Here is a 20,804-nt window from a genome sequence, read left to right on the forward strand (position 1 = left end):
ATAAAGTCAAAATAAACCAATTATACTTTCTTATTGTTTTAAATTAATATAAAAAGATTAATAAAAAAACAACAATTTATATTATACACATTTTATTTTAAACATCATCCTGATCTCCATCAACAAACTTTTCTGCATCAATTGCACCTTTTCTAGATTTCTTCCCTCCTGTAGCCTTTGCATTAAATGACTGAGCTGTTCGTTTCCTAAGTAGATCAATATCTTCATTTTCATTGCCTTGATCTGCCCATTCTAAAACTAGCCTTCTCCCATAAAGATGTGTCGACTGACATAGTGCTTCGAATGCACTCTGTAAACAAAAGAATATGGATGTAACCTACTCATGGAATGCATATTGTTATGTAGATCACTTTACATAATATATATACAAGTACATACTTTAGCGTCTGCTTTAGTATGATAATCCACGAAGGCAAAGCCTCGATGTTGATCCGCGCCTGGTGTCAATTTTTTTGGCAACCTCAAAGTTTTAATTTCCCCAAATGCTCTGTAAAATATTGATAAAATAAACAACTAATTAAAATGGTTTTAAAGATAAGCGCATTATACACCATAATCAAACAGCCGCTCTGATATCAAAAATAATTAGTTAGTCGTAACTTCATATCAGCTAATCGTATACGGATACCGACATGAGTTCATTACCTGAATATTTCGTGCAACTCTTGTCTGTTAGCCTGGAATGGGACGTTACGTACGAGTATTTTAGTTCCGTTTTGAGGGGTCACCTTATTAGTTTTTCTGGCTGTTGTCACGTCGGCGCTGGAAACAAATTGATATTCCTATATATTTTTTCGATTCCTACCTAATGTAGTGTTTAAGAATACTTATGCAATACAAGTTTAATATACTTAAGTGGTAAAATAAATATTGTTAAGTAATATAATAAATTCTGTATGAAAAACCAGATGGTTTTTGGTATTACTTAGTATTGACTAAGTACTTAATTCTTATCTAAAAACTGCATGGACTGCAACAGTTAGAAGTAAGTACGATCAAAAGGCCCATGTTACATATTTAAATATCATAACATACTCAGTCAATATCTGCTTAATATCAGGCCGGAGATTCTATCTTGCGTACAATTAAATTCAATTTTAATAACGGCACGCTAATACAATATTTTTGTTATGTTCGTTACCTATAGGCATATCGTTTTATCACTGTCCTTGTGAATTTGCTGGGAAAATGTAATCACTTACTTACCTAATGTTAAATGTAAAAGTTTGAAGTTGAAAGTTAAACAATTAAAAATAAACATTTATGGCTAGTGATACAACGGAACAGAAAAAACAGGTGATGGTAAGCCATTAGTAAAACAAAATATGAAAAAAAAAACATGCAAGTTTTGCGAATCTCCTGCTATTTTGGAAATAGACTAAAATATCTAATTTTACGAATTTTTATGCTTTTATGGGGTGAAGAATTTTAGTATAACATGAATAAAAAAACATATGTACTTGTTGCCACGTTCCGATCTCTTCAATTCTAAAGTCTTTCCATCCAATGTGGAGTTTTGTAATGACTTCAGCGCTTCATTGGCGTGTTCTTTTCTATAATATTGAACGAAACCGTATCCCATTGAAAGAAATTGGCCGGGTCTCTTCGGATCTTTCTTTTTTGCGATGGTTACACTATACAATTTGCCGCAACTTGAAAAATGCTGTAAATGAACAATAATCAAAGTTTATCGATATTTAGGTGTTTAAGAACACAAACACATCACGCATTTATCCCGGAGGGGCATGCAGAGGCGCAACCAGGGCACCGACTTTTCGCCAAGTGTGTTGCGTCCCATGATGTGATAGGGGCCAAGCCTATAGCCATATCGGGGACAAATTCCAGACTCCGGGCTGATACTGAGCAGAAAAACCCAAATAGCACTTTGCCCCACTCGGGATTTGAACCCGGGACCTCAGGGCGTTGCCGTACCGCGCATGCAGTACAACTACGCCACCGAGGCAGTCCAGTCAGTCAGTTTTGAATAAATTTGGGCATATATTATATTAATAAAACAAAACAGTCATAATTAAACTGCTATAAAAAGACATCGCTGAATATAAGATTTGACTAATTTTAATTTTTACCTGTCTTAACGCGTCCTCAGTAGTCTGGAAGAAAAGATTTTTGACAAACAATGTCGTATCGTTTTCCGGCTCCATGAGATCATGGACTTCTTCAATTATAACATGTTCATCAACTTTCTCGTTCTTAACGTATTCAGGTTTTGAATCTTTATTCATTTTATTCTTATTTTCTGGCATTGGATTTTCGTCTTTCAATTCATTTTTATTTTCTTCCTCCGTTTCCTTATTACTATTTTCTGTTTTATTTGTTGATTTAACGAATACATTCTCCGGCGCCCATTCTAAATATAAAGGAGAACTTTTGAACTGTGAATAGGCTAATTTTGTAAAAGCTTTCTTGGCTTCGAATGGCTCAATGTAATCTACTAGCACAGTGATTCCATGTTTCGGCATTAAAAACCTTGCGATCTGTCCGTGCTTTTCGAATAACGCTTTGAGTTCGTCTTTATCTGTGTCTGCTGGTAAATTCTTTATTAAAATACAAGTGTTTGATCGTTTCTTGGCTGGCTGTAAACAAATGAAATGTTTTGTTAAGTTTACGACAGGATTAATTACACAATTAAATGTTATTACTTACTTTATTAAATGCATCTAAATAGACCCCATTACTTTCAAGAAAAGCCTTTGTTTCGGCTACGAGTTGTGTTTCACCAAGTGCTAATCTAACGGCCGCGCTGGTGGCTATAAAACAAACATTAATTATTAATTTTTAGTTAGTTTTTAGACATAAACCAATCGATATTAAATCGTACTTGTAAAAAGAAATATTTATATCATTTTATTTTAGTCTTATGGGTATTATTATAATCTTACTTTTGCTGTTATCATTAAGCAGTTGATCTTTTGTAGTATTGTAGTTGGCCGCAACAACATCTGCGACCGCATTGGCTCCTAAGAATAGGATGTTCCAATTGTGCGATGATTTAGCCTGAGCTTTTAACTTCTTTGCTTTTTTTTCTTTGAATGATAAACCCTCTGTAAAAGAACAAGGAGTTATATACTTAGTCTGGCCATAAATACTGTTACACTTAATTATAAAAAAATATTACATTTGAATTTCGAATCTGTCATTTTTATACGATTGTTCATTGTGTTTTCTCATTTTGGCGCCAATACATTGTAAAATATTTTGCGATATTAAAATGGTGTGGGGTGATAAAGAGAACCGAATCGCTGTGATAGCATTACACAAAGTAGGTATGGAGCCAAATGCAATTTTTAAAACTCTCCATACACTTGGTATTAGTAAAATGTTTGTGTACCGGGCTATTAATAGGTACAATGAGACCTCCTCTGTTTGTGACAGAAAAAGATCTGGCCGTCCACGTAGTGTTCGTACGAAAAAGGTGGTCAAAGCAGTAAGGGAAAGAATTCGAAGAAATCCTGTCCGAAAGCAAAAGATTTTATCTCGGGAAATGAAGATAGCACCTAGAACCATGTCGCGTATTTTAAAAGATGACTTAGGACTTGCAGCCTATAAGAGACGCACTGGCCATTTCTTAACTGATAATTTAAAGAAGAATAGGGTGGTAAAATCGAAACAACTACTGAAGCGGTACGCAAAGGGAGGTCACAGAAAAATTTTGTTTACGGATGAGAAAATTTTTACAATTGAGCAACATTTTAACAAACAAAATGACCGTATTTATGCTCAAAGCTCTAAGGAAGCTTCCCAATTAGTCGACAGAGTGCAACGTGGACATTATCCGACTTCAGTGATGGTTTGGTGGGGTGTTAGCTATGAAGGAGTGACTGAGCCATATTTTTGTGAAAAAGGTATCAAAACATCGGCACAAGTGTATCAAGATACCATTCTTGAGAAGGTAGTTAAGCCCCTTAACATCACCATGTTCAATAACCAAGTATGGTCCTTCCAGCAAGACTCGGCGCCGGGTCATAAAGCTCGGTCCACGCAGTCTTGGTTGGAATCGAACGTTTCGGACTTCATCAGAGCTGAAGACTGGCCGTCGTCTAGTCCCGATCTTAATCCGCTGGATTATGATTTGTGGTCAGTTTTAGAGAGTACAGCTTGCTCTAAACGCCATGATAATTTGGAGTCCCTAAAACAATCTATACGATTGGCAGTGAAGAATTTTCCCATGGAAAGAGTGCGTGCTTCTATTGATAACTGGCCTCATCGTTTAAAGGACTGTATTGCAGCCAATGGAGACCACTTCGAATAAGCTTTTTATATTTTTAATTGTTTTATATTTATGTATTAAACTGACACACTGTAAAAGTAATAAATGTTATTTGCAGTTAACAATTTTCTTTTTTCTTTATTACAATATTTATGGCAAGACTAGGTAGATTATAATTAACCTTTCTGGTGTAAAATTTTACTAATATAAGCTATAAATGAGAAAGTGTTACGTTTGGGTGTTTGTAAGTAGATAACAAAGCAATTACTAAATAGATTTGGATAAAATTTGGCACATATATTACTTTAACATTATATTACATTAACATAGGTTACTTTTTATTCTACTATAGTATAAGCTTCTTTTTATCATAGATAAGGTGGACTTTTATTCATTGAATATTTCACGTGGACAAGTCGCGAGCAACATCTGATGATTAATACTTTTGACCATAATGTCATACATGCTTACCATTATCACTATCGCCTTCAATCGCCTCCGTCCTGGCTGGCAGTAAGTGTAGCATCCTGCCGCAAAAAGTCGTGCCGTCCAGTTCCGTATACGCTTTCACAGCGTTTTCGGGAATCATGAACGTTACCGTAGCGAAACCTTTCGGTTGCCGCAGCACCGTATCTATGGGCATGTTCACTTCTGCCAGCGGGCCTAGAAATATTAATTTATACTAAATTTGAGGAATAGTGTGTTGCCTCTTAACTCTAGTGAGAACAATCAGTTTATATAGCCTATTGATCGTGAGCTGCGAAGATCTCTACAATATTTGGGAACAGTATTTGTCTGGAACTGGATTAGGTTGACAGGCGAAAACTTCAACTGCATTAAGATTGAAATTTGAAAAATTTGTTGACCTTACTGTAGAGTATGATAAACGCAGATGGCTGACAATATGTATGTTATAAGTTATAGATAGATAAGTTATAAACTTGACTGAAGTCGCAAAGGCACGGTTGTTCCTGCTGCAACATATTGGTATTGAAAACTGTAAGTCTGAGTTGTCCTTGGTAAGGAATCATTATTTTAGTGACATATCGATTGGAAAAAATACTAATATTTTTAATAAATAATATAAATTGGTTAGGCGATGTAGGCTGACTTCGTATTACATAATGGGTCGTATACCTAAATTTAATAAAATGTTTACAGTCTGCCTATCCCTTCGAGAAAAATGAGAGACAAGGTCTCACATTGTTAGGCAATAATTGAAGTTATTTGTTAACGTTATAATAAATATGATGATTGTATTTATTTACTTTAAGGTCAAGCACAAAAGGCATGCGACGCGACGTTACAAACACAAAACACGTCAGCGGCGCACTAATCTATGTTGTTTCAGCCCGTAAAAGGCCCTGTATATAAAATTAAGAAACTTCTCCCTGCATCCCTAAATAATATTATTAATATCATGAAGTTTACGCTACTGATGTATTGGAAGGCATGGATGAAACCGTTTTCCGATTGCTTTAATCTTTCTAAACGTTGCGACAACGCGATATCGCAACGCTTTTATATGTATTGACCTTATGTTCTTATCTAATTGATTGCTTCAATAGTCAATTGATAGTATTACATGAATTAACACTATAATGTACCTAGTAATGCACTTTAAAAACATTGTTATCTGTTAATTGTTTAAGTAAGATTGAAGGTAACTATTAGTAAAACATTACTTCAACATAATCGTCATAAAACTTAACAAACATGATTACATTGCATAATATTCAAATAAAAAGTATTGGATGAATGAATCAGGCTTTATGTAACTTTATTTGTACATTTAGGTACATATTCATGCGAACCCTCACGAAACCATTTTGTTAATTAGTAACTTTTGACTATATTAAGGCTCTGGTATTTTTAATGTTAAATACTTGATGAAGAATATGTCTAGATAGACATGAAATCTTCAAACGCGTCGAAAATAATAGAGACGAACTGTTCATCGCTACATCACCTTCCTACGCTTTGTGCACTTTAAGCTTGTCATTGCGTTCACCCTTGTTACTCACTACCCGAGTTTATATTGTTTAAATATGTCAGTTGGTGTCATTAAGTGTGTAGAAACAACAAAGGTCGATTTAATTAATGTGACACGTTGTCATAGTGCTGGCGGATATTTATTTATTTATTTATTTTACACTTTGTACACATGGTATACAGGCGGACTTAATGCCATGGGCATTGTCTCCCAGTCAACAGGATATCGTGTCTGCCTCGAATTTATTTTTTTATTGTTGGCCTCAGATCAGGGAGGATTACATAACCAACAATATGCATTCCAATGGAAACTGGGCAATAGCTGGTATCATTATGCACGCACACAAGGCCAAGTAGAATTGCGTAGAGACAGCGTATGACGCAGCTGTCACGCACACTAGTTTATAATAGTTTGTCTATTTGTTTTAGTGTCACTGAGGCGCGTTGCTTAATCTAGACGGACTTATAGTACATCAAAGATTTACTAAAGAGGATTTAAATTTTAATTTTGGATTATTTAAATTTAAGATTTTTTAGTTCAATTATTCCTAAATATTAAAAAAAACTGATTATTGTAGTTACTGAAATGTAGACATAAAAATAACTAGAATCTATGTGCATTAATTATATTAATATTATGTTAGTTGTAAATGACTTTTAGTGCTGTTAGAACTCGTTTATTTGTAGTTATCTTACCATACTTCTCAAACAGAGCTGTTACTTCAGCTTCTGACACAACATAGGGCAAGTTTCTCACAAATATACTCCCACTTTCACCAATGCTTTCTTCGTTATTTGTTTGCTGCAAATTGAACAATGAAAATAATTCTATTTTATGTAGTCAAATGTTAATATGAATAAGCAAATAATTATTTTTTTTGTGCTTGCAGTTTAATATTTCTTTAAAATAAAAAAACTAGGTTTTCAAGTATATGTTAAAAATTAAATTAAATTTTTCATGTAAATGTTACCTGTTCTTTCTTTTTATTATCGGCTTCTTGTTGTTCTTCAGCCTCTTGTTTTGCTCTATTTTCGTACTTGTGTATATGTATTCGATGGTTGCCTTGAAAAAGATTTATAAGACTACATGTCAGTTGGAAACCTTTTTGACTATTCTAATTATTAAAAAATAACAAAAAGTATGAATATAATACAGAGAAGGAATGTTTGTTGGTTGCTTTACACCTCAGTCCACACACATACACAGATATACATTAGGATTACACTCCAAAAACTATAGTTTAGATATTAGGACCTACATCAAAAATTATAAATATAAATATTAATATTTTTAACACGCTTTTATTAGCTTGGGTTGTATCTATGTATGTAACGGAATCTTTGAGCTCAATTTTCACCAATTTCCAGAAGTCTGATTGATTTGAAACTTTACACACGTATCAAGGATCGATGACAATGAAATAATTTGATAAGAGTTTCCCATTATCCTTATTAGGACCGCCAGGATTCATAAATTCTTTTATAGATCCGCTGTGAAAGAGTAAAAGAGATAGAGCTAGCGCGCGATCTGCGCATGCCTGCGGTTTCGGACTTACTCTGTCGGACTTGCTCGGGCATTAGGCACAGCACAACGGAGGCCGAAACGTTTTCAGTATAGTTGCGTTCTCACCTTTTTCATTCCTTATACATGTGTAGGTACTGATGAGCCTAATACTCGCAAATTACTGTATCTAATATTCATATAATATATAATATGATAACCTCGACTTACAAAAGGGTTCTTAATCACAACAAAATAATCAGAACATAAATTTTAATCTATTTATTTTACAGAACAAAATTTGGTAAGCAGTAAAGCTTTACTCTGAGTAAAATTATTCTGTTAATAACTTCAAGTTTATTATAATTTTATTTTGAGGTACATAATTATGATTGATCCTTCAACCTTCTACTACTGTAATATAAATTCTTTGTACATAGAAATTATTTTCTCCTTTTTAGTTTGATTAGCAATAAAAGCGTGTTTTTTTAGTTTTTTTTAATTTATACCTACCCTAGACGTGACCTATGTTAATAAGTCACTATCCTGTGATGATTGAAAAGAAAGGAATACATACTAGACTTTTAGGTTTTATCTATACTTATTTTGTAACTTTACTATACCATGCTTTTGCAATTGGGACCAGTAAAAAAATTGTTTTGATTTATTAAAACAGTACATACCCAAAAATAATTTATCCTTATTAAGTGCTTTTTTAAATTCATTCTCAGTTCTAAAGCCAACATAGCAGAAACCAGCGAGTTTTTTTCCCTTGCCTAATGGTAGCCTTATTGAGAAGGGCACTAACGGTCTGAAGAACTCTTTGATATCTTTCTTTTTACACTTGAATGGTAAACCTGTTATCTGAAACATAATTCGAAATATGTATACTCATTAAAAAACAAAGATATATTTATTCTTAGATAAATATCTTTATAATATCTATACTATTATATAAAGCTGAAGAGTTTGTTTGTTTGAACGCGCTAATCTCAGGAACTACCGGTCCAAACTGAAAAATTCTTTTTGCGATAGATAGTCCTTTGTTCGTGGAGTGCTATAGGCTATATATCATCACGCTATACCCAATAGGAGCTGAGCAGTAATGGCTAATCTCAGGAACTACCGGGCCAAACTGAAAAATTCTTTTTGCGTTGCATAGCCCTTTATTCGTGGAGTGCTATAGGCTATATATCATCACGCTATACCCAATAGGAGCAGAGCAGTAATGGCTAATCTCAGGAACTACCGGTCCAAACTGAAAAAATATTTTTGCGTTGGATAGCCCTTTCTTCGTGGAGTGCTATAGGCTATATATCATCACGCTATACCCAAATGGAGCGGAGCAGTAATGGCTAATCTCAGGAACTACCGGTCCAAACTGAAAAATTCTTTTTGCGTTGGATAGCCCTTTATTCGTGGAGTGCTATAGGCTATATATCATCATGCTATACCCAATAGGAGCGGAGCAGTAATGGCTAATCTCAGGAATTACCGATTCGAACTGATTTTTTTTTGTGTTGAATAGCCCTTTGTTTGTGGAGTGCTCTAAGTTGTATATCATCACGCTATGACCAATAGGAGCAGAGCAGTAATGGCTAATCTCAGGAACTACCGGTCCAAACTGAAAAATTATTTTTGCGTTGGATAGCCCTTTCTTCGTGGAGTGCTATAGGCTATATATCATCACGCTATACCCAATAGGAGCAGAGCAGTAATGGCTAATTTCAGGAACTACTGGTCCAAACTGAAAAATTCTTTTTGCGTTGGATAGCCCTTTATTCGTGGAGTGCTATAGGCTATATATCATCACGCTATACCCAAATGGAGCGGAGCAGTAATGGCTAATCTCAGGAACTACCGGTCCAAACTGAAAAATTCTTTTTGCGTTGGATAGCCCTTTATTCGTGGAGTGCTATAGGCTATATATCATCATGCTATACCCAATAGGAGCGGAGCAGTAATGGCTAATCTCAGGAATTATAAGAATAAGAAATAAGAAATAAGAAATCTTTATTTGGAATAAATAATACAGTTTTTTTAATAATACAATGTTCGAAAATATCTGCATTAGTTGGGTAACTGTGTCGCAGATATTAACGCCCACCTTCGTAAAGTCGATAGTTGTATTCCACAATGTAAAGAAAACTTTCAAAAGGTACTTAAATCAAAACAAACAAAAAATGTGTGTGTGTGTGTGGTTGTGTGTGTGTTAGTGTGTGTGTGTGTGAGTTTGTCTGTGTGTGCGTGTGTGTGTGTGTATGTATGCATGTTTATGTGTCCTATTATTTTCCTATTTTTATGAATGATTCTGTATCCTCATATGAAAGGGTTAACAGCCATTTTGTTGTTACAGATTTACATTCACGTAAAGTAAGGGAATATAAGTTAAGAAACTTGTTTGCTTTGTTATATAATCGGGGTCCAATAAAATAAAAATGTTGACTGGATGCAGCAGTTCTACAGGTGTCTGATTGACATACTAAATCTCTTCTTCGTTTTTTGATACTGGGAGTAAAATGAAGCTCCGAATGTTGACGAAGAATAATTTGAAGGATAAAAGTTGTCTTACAGAAAGTACTTTTGCAAGAGTATATATTTCAGTAGTTGAGTATAAGATTGGTTTATAAAACATGACCTTCAACACTGCCCTTTGAGCTCTTTCAAGGGTTAGCATTTTGGATACACCACAACCTCCCCAAGCAGTGATGCAGTAGGTTATGACAGACTGCGCTAGCGAGCAGTAGATTATTTTTAAAGTTTTTTGGTCAACTACAGGTCTGAGATTTTTAAAAATGTATATAAGTTTACGAATCCTACTTTTATTAAATTTATATGTTCATTCCAAATTAAGCGATTGTCAATTATTATTCCAAGATATTTTATTTTCGTTGTTGCAGTAATTGCTGGGCAAGTGCAGTTTTTCATTGTATTACATGAGGCATGTGCAATAAGTGTGAAAGATGAGGGAGGGAGAGAAGAGGATTTTAATGCAAAGCACATATATTTGGTTTTATTGACATTGAGGGTCAGCAGATTATACGCTAACCAGTTCATAACAACAGATAGTGATTGTTCAGCACGCAGCCTAGCTTGAGACCAGTTTTTACCATGTATGAGTAGAACTGTGTCATCAGCATACATTATAATTTTGCAATTTGGTAACGATAATTGACAGAGTTCATTTATGTATATAGTAAACAAGGTAGGTCCAAGGACGCTACCTTGGGGGACTCAAAATTAATGGATTCATCTTGGCTAATTTTATCTCCAATTTTAACATATTGAGACCGATCACTAAGGTAACTTTTAAAAATATCTAGAGCAATACCCCTAACACCTATGCGTTCCAGCTTTGTTATAAGTATGTCGATAGAGACGGTATCGAAAGCCTTTGATAGGTCCAGAAATATACCAATTGTTTTTTTCTTTCATATCTAAGTCTTTTACAACGCTTTTAGTCAAATTTAATACTGCATCTTCAGTAGATTTACCCTGTTTAAAGCCAAATTGGTTATCAGAAATAATGTTATATTTATTTATGTAATCTAATAATCTATTATTGAGTAACTTTTCAAGAATTTTTGATAGTGTTGTCAATACCGAAATAGGCCTATAATTATCAACGTTGTTTTTTTGCCCGCTCTTATGAATAGGGTGTACGAGTGCTTTTTTAAATACTTTCGGGAAAACTCCAGAAGAAAGGCATAGATTAAAAATATGAACAAGTACAGGAGTAATTGTTTGACTGATTGCTTTTATTATGGAGGTAGGTATTCCGTCCCAGCCAGTTGCAGTTGTAATTTTAAGACTAAGAATTAGTTGTTCTACTTCATTAGCACTTGTACTCATCAAACACATTGAATTTTGGGGGGGTGTTTTCTGAAAATAGTTTGAATAAATATTTTGGACTGGCTCAGTAATTTTAGATGCTAGGTTTTTACCAATGTTGGCGAAATAATGATTTACATAATTTACAGAACATATAGGATCATTGGCGTTGGTGAGAAGATCATGTGCATTGGAAGAAGTTTTATTAAAATTTCCTACCTTTTTATTAGATCCCACATAGCTTTAGGGTTTCTGTTTGTTTTTTCAAATTGTGTGCGTTCATATTCCCGTTTAACTTTTTTAATTGTATTGTTACAGAAGTTTCTATAGCGGTTATATGTAACTTTAATAATCTCATTGTCAGGATTTTTCACAGTTTTACGATAGAGTTTGTCGCGGTTTCGCATACAGCGTAAAAGGCCAGGCGTAATCCAGGGCTTACGTATTACGTTTTTACTAGGAATTATTTTAATTAAAGTATGTGATGTGATAATGTCTGAAATAATTTTTACAAGCAAGGTAGTTGCTTCATCAGGATTTTCACATCTTAAAACAGCGGAGTAGTCAAAGTTTCGAAGATTATTGATGCAGGCTGTTTCGTCTATACGTTTTGTTAAACGCTGCAAATTATGGTTTGTTTTTATATTAATATTTGCAATAAGCATTACTGGGGCGTGATCTGTAATAGATGAATCTAGAACTAAAGCAGTAGCTTCTTTTTTTGTTTTTAATATTATATGGTCGAGACAATTTGTATTCCGAGTCGGTAAAGTATGTGCTGGAATTAGGGCATGAAAAGTAAGAGCATTCAGATAAGGGTCAGAATTTGGGTCGTTACTATTAAGTCCAATATTTATTCTCTTATTAATAATTATTATAATTACCGATTCGAACTGATTTTTTTTTTGTGTTGAATAGCCCTTTGTTTGTGGAGTGCTCTAAGTTGTATATCATCACGCTATGACCAATAGGATCGGAGCAGTAATGGCTAATCTCAGGAACTTCCGATTCGAACTGAAATTTTTTTTTTGTTGAATAGCCCTTTGTTTGTGGAGTGCTCTAAGTTGTATATCATCACGCTGTGACCAATAGGAGCGGAGCAGTAATGGCTAATCTCAGGAACTACCAGTTTGAACTGAAAAAATCGTTTTGTGTTGGATAGCCCTTTATTTGTGGAATGCTATACGCTATATATCATCACGCTATGACCAATAGAAAGCGGAGCAGTAATGAAACATGTTGCAAAAACGGGGACAATTTATTAGTTTTGAGAGCTTCCGTTGCGTGCGCTGCGTAAACGGTTAAAGTTATGCAACAATGATGTATGACGGGATGTTTCCTCATAAAAAGTTCTAAAAAATATATTATAAATCTAAGTCCCCCGCTGCATCTGTCTGCCTGAACGTGTTAAACTCAAAAACTACCCAACGTATTAAGATGAAATTTGGTATGGAGACAGTTTGAGACCCTGGGAAGAACATAGGCTCCCGGGAAACGACTACTTTTATAACGGAAAACTTTAGCCTGACAAACTTTATAACGCGGGCGGAGCCGCGGGCAAAAGCTAGTAATAAATATGCATGTACTGGTTTGACTTAGGTCAAAATAACAAGACAAAGTGAAGTGACAATAATCTGTTGCTTTTCAACTGGTGTGAGTTTTTCAGAGGCCCTACTTTTCCCTTATCAATATGGATATTTCGATAAATTACTGGATGTTTCACCCAGATTATTTTTGAAGTTTTATTTCAAAGTTAACAAGTTCAATTTGGAAATCAATGTCAAATTATGTAGGTATCCCTAATAAATATACACATTGTAGCACATAAAAACATAATTATAATCTATATATATAAAAATGAATTGCTGTTCGTTAGTCTCGCTAAAACTCGAGAACGGCTGAACGGATTTATCTTATCTCGGTCTTGAATTATTCGTGGAGGTCTAGGGAAGGTTTAAAAGGTGAGAAAAATTCGAATAATTGCCGGGAAAATCCTCAAAACAGCATTTTTCTATTTCCCATACAAACGTTTTCTAAATAAAATGGAGAGTCAATTTGTCATTTTAGCTAACTTCAGTTGTTAATATAATATATAACTCAAAGGTGACTGACAGTGATATATCAAGGAACAGCCCAAACCATTGGACGGATCGGGCTAAGACTTTACATGCATAAAGCTACTATGACGTAGGCATCCCCTAAGAAAGGATTTTGATAAATTCTACCCTTAAGGGGATAAAATAGGGGATGAAAGTTTGTATAAATGTTCTTAGATTTTCGACTGATTGAACTGAAATTATAGATTGGGGATAAAATTAGTTTGAACTTATAAGTACCGGGAAAATATGTAGCTAGACTTTTATCAAACAGTGGAATTTTATCCTGGAAAACACCTTCACGCGGGCGAAGCCGCGAGCAAAAGCTAGTAATAATATACATATAAAAACATTAATTACCTTAATATAAAACAATGGTCTATTTCTTATTTTTTTTTGGCTCATCACTTTCAGGCATGCTATCTTGTGAAGTCAGACCATCATCCACTCTTTTCATTAGTAATTTCATGTACTGTAAGTAAAAAAAAGTGTTTACAATATTTTGTGTTTATTAATTTTATTTATTAATATTTGTATGCATCTACACATAACATATAGATATATATACCTAGAAATTAATGTTTGATGTTTCATGTGAATGAATATCTAATGTTTATGTCTTTTATTACTACTCAACAATGGTAAAATCATTAAGAAGCTCTTGAAGTTATATCACATTCAGGTTTAAATAGGTACTTACTTCCAAATCACTGATCTGTTTATTAGCTACTTTTTCAGTAGTGTTCATTTCCTTATTCACTTTTGGTGGCTCTTTAACCACTTCTTTAGCAGTCTGTTCTACAGTTTCTTCTTCTACTCCGCTGTCCTCATCTGACTTGGCCGCTTCCTCAAAGGCATCTTTAATCCATCCTGTCTTTTCATTCACATGAGCATCAATAAACTCTGCAAATAATGGGTCATCTTTGTGCTGAAAAAAAAAACATTATAAATATTGAGAAATGAGCCGACATGGCCTAACATCCTATTTAATAGAATTGGGAATTGTGGCAAGAATTCAGGGTACATAAACAAAATTAAGTGAAGAATTTTTTTAAATTGATTTAAATAGATGAGAAATAAGTCAAACCTTCTTTAATAATTCTTTGATTTTATTTTTGCTTTTCTCTACTTTTTTGTCTTTCTTTTTTTTGACTTTTTCACCCAGTTCATCTTTATGTATTTTTTTGAAAGCAGTGCTGTCAGGTGCATATTTGCTCCAGGCTCTGGGTTTTTTCTCATCTCCAAGATTGGCGCATGTTTCTACTTGTATTTTCATTGAACGAATGCATGTACCATTAAAGTATTCTTTTGCAGCATTGGCTTGTTCTTCACTTCTGTATCCGATAAATCCAAAATTTCTAAATTTTCCATCTTTTGTATATTTTAACTGGACGTCAGTTACTTCACCTTTTTCAGCAAATATGTCCTTCAATTGGTCAACAGTTACCTACAAATATATTTTGTGTTAGAAAAAACTCATTAATTAAATGCAAATTATATGGTATCCCAAATGTTTTTACTTCATATGTTACTAAATCATAATAATTATAATAGTTTTTTTTTCGGTTTAAGTAAGAACCTATGTTCCTGATACTGTAAACTTATAACAAACGTTTAAAGTGTTTTAAAGTAATACAACTTCACTTAGAGATTAAGTTCACTATACAATGTAGAGCAGAAAAATTCGTAGTATAAAGAGACTTAAATAAGAACCATTTATACAAAGAAATGAAGACTAAACCATACATTCAGAAGAATAATATGAAATGTTATCGGTGTAAATCCTATTAAAGTGTTTGAAGGAGGGCTTAGGTAATACCTTGTTAGGTAAATTTTTTATGATAAGACGCGACATTATTAAAGTTAAATTTAAAACATCTCAGTTACCACTAGGTACATTAGATTATTTTTTATTACACAATTCACTATCAACAAATATCAGCACGTGTAATAAACGTCAAAGTTAAGATGGCATTTGACAATCACATGTCACTAAAATAGTGATGCTGTGACAATGACTAAATATAAAGAGGACAGGCCTCAAAAGTTAGCTATATGAATAAGTTATATTTATGTTAGGGAAATCGACGCAGAATTGTCAATATATATGTCTATCTCTTTTACTCAAAGCTTATTAACGCAACAAAAAAAAAAAAAAAATTGCTTTCTTCGCATATGGCACTATTTCGTTTACTTCAACACACTGGGACCGCCTTGCGGCAGAAACGCCATTTTATGCTGGGCAGTCGGCAGGTACATGTAGTGTCAGACGATGTAAACAAATCTTCATAAATATTGAATTTAAAGTAATATAATCATATTCTCAATTGTTCAGTGTGTTTATTAGTGTATTTGTTAAGTTTCGAAAATGATTCAGTGTTGTGTGAAAGGATGTAAATCGAATTCACGCAAGAAAGACCCCGAAATATCTTTTCATAGGTTAGTAACTGTTTTTACCGAAAATTAGCAAATATCTTTGTATATTTACTTTTTGGATGTGTTTTTATCAATTAAAATGATATGTGGATCTGGTTTGTTAAGCTTTGGACCCTTTTAGGCGTGATTTATACACATTAAAATCATTATGTTTGTTTACACACTAGCTTAGGGATGGGTGGGTGGATTTGTTTAGAAATTATTGGTATCGATATTTTAACAGAGTTTATCAGTTTATCAGTTACGGTTTTTGTCTTTGAAAGAAAGTTAGAGCACACATCAATATCGTATTATCCAGAACGACAAACTAAGTGAAATTCGAATATTTTTTTAGGTTACCAAAAAATTTAAAAACCAGGGCAAAATGGATTGAAAATATTGGGCGACGTGATTGGAATCCTACACCAAATACATATATTTGTTCTTTACATTTTGAAAAAAATTGCGTAAATCGCACTTTAAATGTACCGCGAGTGAAAGATAACTGTTTTCCAACAATATTCCCGGTAAGTAAAATAGTAATGATTATTATACTTCACCTAATAGTAGTATTACTATAATATATTGCTATAAATAATAATCGAATCGTTATTGCATAACCAACAAAACATACAAGAAATAACAAAGATGAAATGTAAGATATATTTTTACAATTGGCAGTCTAATGTTTCTAGCAACCTTTGCATGCACGGAAATAGATACATAATTATATTGTTGTTATTGCCAATAATTATTATAATTCATTATCTTAACCACCATCTTCACACTCATTGATTTTAGTTTTCCTGAGACATAGTTATGTATCTCGATCAAAGAGCATAATCTATATATATAAAAATCAATTGCTGTTCGTTAGTCTCGCTAAAACTCGAGAACGGCTGAACCGATTTGGCTAATTTTGGTTTTGAATTATTTGTAGAAGTCCAGGGATGGATTAAACGGTGACGAACATAAATAATAAATAACGGAAAATACTAAAAACGACAATATAAGTTTTCAATACAAAATGTTCCTACCTGTCAAACATTTCATGTCTTTTTCTCTTTTTAGAAATAAAGAACTGTAACATATATATAGATGTATTCAGAAATAAGTCTGTTTCATAGTTGTACTATGAGGTCCGATTTCTTTGGTTTATTTTGTTCAAATACAAAACATTTCAGAAATAAACAAAGTGTAAAAGTGTCTGAGGTTCTCAAAAATAGAAAATAAATAAATAAATTTCAAGACTATTATTAAAATCTATCATCAATTTGTCAGTGCGCGAAAACTTTATTTAATGTTATTGTCGCAAAATGCCACGGAGAAGATGACTTAGATCGTCGAAGTTAATCAAATGTGCGACAAGTTACCGCACGCGTAAACCGTACTCTCGACTAGCGAGAGACAGATAATGATAACATACGTATTGTATGGCAAAATTGTGTTTCACAATAAATAATAATAATAAATGTATGTAGGTGATACGAAGTTCACCGGGTCATCTAGTAACATTATAAAATAATAATACCAACCAAATAATTTCTGGCTACGCTATCTCATTCCATTTATCATGTATTAAATATCCTAATCTGTAACTTACATTTTTAGCAAGGAATAATGCGACATATAAATTTACAAAATGAAATAAACACAACTGGATGTTTATCACAACAGGTACTGCCTTCTTTATCAATTGTTCCTTATAAATCAGTTTTTTATATTTGTATTATGGTAGAACCTAACTTTATTTTAGTGTTTAAAATAATAATGATAATTGAAAAGCTTTAGTATATTTTTATTAGTATAACTTGTTTATCTACATTATAATATTAATATTTTTTTAAGTGTCGATTGCACTTCCAATGATATTAATGGTTAGATATATAATATTTTGTATTCATTATATTATTTGTGTGGTTTTTATTATGTACTCCTGAAAATATTACACTTAAATAAAATATTGCAATATGTAAATTATTTATTTATATTTTTATAATGTAAGTATAATAAATATATATATTTACATTATTACAATCTAAACAAAATTAATTTTTATTTCTAGCATGTAATTGCACCAGATGAATCAAATTCTCAAGCAAGTACATCTAAGGACTACTCTTTACAATTGGTAAGCTTTTTGATAGTTACAACTATTGATTTTTTTATAGACCTAAAATAAATCTTGTTGTTAAAAATATTTTTTTTTTATTCTGTTACATATTAAATCCTAATATTTTGTTGAGTGTCACCTATCATTCGCAATCATAACACAAATTCAATGATTATTTTTTATTTAATTTTTTGGAACGAATGTACAATATTTATAATAATATTATGTTTTGGTTTTCAGCAAAGAAAAGAATTATCTTCAACAACACATTACATTCAATGGGATCAAACATATGCGTCATCGAGCACAGAGCAGGTGATTTAGTGATTGAATGACTTAATTATTAAATGTTGTAATATTATCTAATTGTTGGTACAATTAATGGATTTATCAGGTGTTACTCTTTTTTATACGGGCACAGCAAAGTGACTCCATTGCATCTAATGGTAAATATAGTGGCGTCCAGATTATATATGTACATTGAAGAGGAATTATTATCTCTTGTCAGTCGGCACAATTATGCCGGCTTTATTCATTTCTAGTGGCGTATATGGAAAATGGCCCGTAAGATAATGAATCTGATTCGATTCTGTTACATAAGATGTGTCCTAAATTGGATACCTATCAATGGCTTTAAATTACGCAGCCGTGCGGTCATAACTAAACAAATTCATTAATGTACAGAATAAGGATAGGTGGAGAAAGATAATGGTCATCATGTACAATGTTGACGCAAGCTTTTTGCTTTCAGGTCTCAACAGTTATCATTCAAAAAATGACAAACAAAATCAAGACGCAACAAAAAAAAATCAAGAGACTAAATGAAAAAGTTAGAAGACAATCAAATAAAATTTTTAATTTGCAATCAGTTTTAACAAACATTGAAAAATAAAAACTTAAAACTCGAATAGACACTGGTCTAAATATAGACTGTGATTCGCTAGAAGAGGCAAAGGAAAGTTTTGTGATGTTACTAACTGCCATTAATGGCAGTTGGAAAATACCTGTGGGATATTTTTTAGTAGCGTCCCTAACTGGTGAACAAAAATGTAATTTGGTTAAAAAGTGCCTAAACTTAGCTCATGAAAGCGGTATTAAGGTTGTTGCACTAACTTGTGATGGCCCACCTTCTAACATCACAATGTTAAAAGAATTAGGGTGTGACATTATGCACAACCAAAAAAAAACGTGGTTTGAATATCTTAATAGTAGAATTCATGTATTTCTGGATCCGTGCCATATGGTAAAACTAATCCGCAACACGTTTGGTGAACTTAATTTTTTACATATGAAACTAAGCAAATTAAATTTGATTTTATACAATATTTAATTGATTTACAAGAAAATGAAGCTTTACATTTAGGCACAAAATTAACGAAATCGCATATATATTTTTTTAAACAAAAAATGAAAGTACGACTAGCTACCCAACTATTTAGTAATTCGGTTGCAGATGCTCTGCATTTTTGTGAAAATATTTTAAAAATAGAAAAGTTTTCAGATAGTTCTTCTACTGCTAACTTCATTAAAATAATAAATGACGTCTTCGACGTGTTAAATAGTCATTCAATGCGGCCTCCTGGCTGGAAAAAGGCGATATGTGCACAGAATATCGAAAGAGTAACTAATTTATTTAGCGAGGCTGAACATTATATAAGAAATTTAAAACTAGCTTCTGGGCAATATGTTATAACATCACGTAGAAAAACTGGATTTATAGGTCTTTTGGTAGACATGAACAGTGCCCTAAATTTATTTAAATTTTTAGTTACAAAAGAGGAGATATTAAAATATTTGCCATTGTATAAAATATCCCAAGATCACCTGGAAATGTTTTTTTCTGCCATTAGGTCCAAAGGTGGCTATAACAATAACCCAAATGCGGTACAATTTAAGGCGGCTTATAAAAAAATATTGATCAGAGCCGAAATCCGAGATAATGGCGTAGGTAATTGTATACCTCTTGAACAAATTAATATATTAAATTGTTCTAGTAAAATATCTCCAACAAAAAATATAAATAATTTGACTGCTAGGAGTAGCTTTGTCGAAATTCCCGAAGATGACAGCACTCTCTATGATAATTACTTAAATTATTTAAATAACACTACAAGCGAGTATGCGGAGCACGTTATTGTATATATAGCTGGTTTTATTACTAGAGTCTTATGCCGAGAACTGCAGTGTTACGAGTGTTTGTCACTCATTCGGGGCTGTGAGAATGATTTTTCGAATAGTTTGATAAAAGTAAAATCAAGGGGTGGATTGACATATCCCTCACGTTGTGTATTAAAAATTGTAAGAGACACAGAAAAAATTATTAAGCCACAATTAAAGGCTGGAGCTAAGGTTGAAAATTACTATACATATATTTTTAAATTTTTAATAGATCATTTTGAATATGCGAATGTTTTAGTATCTAGTGATTTAGAGCACGATTGTACACACAAACTGCTTTTAATTAAAGCAATAATAAATAAATATATTGATATAAGATTTAAATATTTCGGGAAGAAAAGTACAGAAAGAGTGTCATGTAGAAATTACTTGACAAAGATGATTTTGTTTAAAAATGAATAATTATAAATAAACGTTTATTTTGTCTTA

General features: G+C 32.8%; 2 protein-coding genes across 2 annotated transcripts; one reads left to right on the forward strand and one right to left on the reverse strand.

Annotated features, from left to right (window-relative positions):
* Window positions 1-75: 75 nt before the first annotated feature.
* On the reverse strand, window positions 76-15,700 carry LOC115445201 (probable RNA-binding protein 19). The gene is given in 16 exon segments (XM_030171394.2): window positions 76-310; window positions 400-508; window positions 667-783; window positions 1,482-1,684; window positions 2,109-2,615; window positions 2,686-2,789; window positions 2,922-3,083; window positions 4,721-4,912; window positions 6,938-7,043; window positions 7,213-7,304; window positions 8,426-8,606; window positions 14,030-14,065; window positions 14,067-14,141; window positions 14,370-14,597; window positions 14,757-15,116; window positions 15,489-15,700. Coding segments are annotated over 16 exon segments (2,721 nt in total). The 5' UTR covers window positions 15,525-15,700; the 3' UTR covers window positions 76-97.
* Window positions 15,701-15,904: 204 nt separating this feature from the next.
* On the forward strand, window positions 15,905-20,804 carry LOC115455352 (THAP domain-containing protein 1-like). The gene is made up of 6 exons (XM_037438485.1): window positions 15,905-15,922; window positions 16,047-16,108; window positions 16,440-16,611; window positions 18,150-18,215; window positions 18,438-18,512; window positions 18,949-20,804. The coding sequence occupies exons 1-6, from the start codon at window positions 15,905-15,907 to the stop codon at window positions 19,087-19,089; spliced, it is 534 nt and encodes a 177-aa protein (XP_037294382.1). The 3' UTR covers window positions 19,090-20,804.

Source organism: Manduca sexta, chromosome 14, assembly GCF_014839805.1.
Source record: "Manduca sexta isolate Smith_Timp_Sample1 chromosome 14, JHU_Msex_v1.0, whole genome shotgun sequence".
NCBI lineage: Eukaryota > Metazoa > Arthropoda > Insecta > Lepidoptera > Sphingidae > Manduca > Manduca sexta.

Bases quoted from the DNA above. Each gene is read 5' to 3' on its own strand.
- LOC115455352 (XM_037438485.1), top strand. The intron at 18,216-18,437 runs GTAAGCTTTTTG...TTTGGTTTTCAG, and splicing joins AGGACTACTCTTTACAATTG to CAAAGAAAAGAATTATCTTC. The intron at 18,513-18,948 runs GTGATTTAGTGA...TTTTGCTTTCAG, and splicing joins CGTCATCGAGCACAGAGCAG to GTCTCAACAGTTATCATTCA.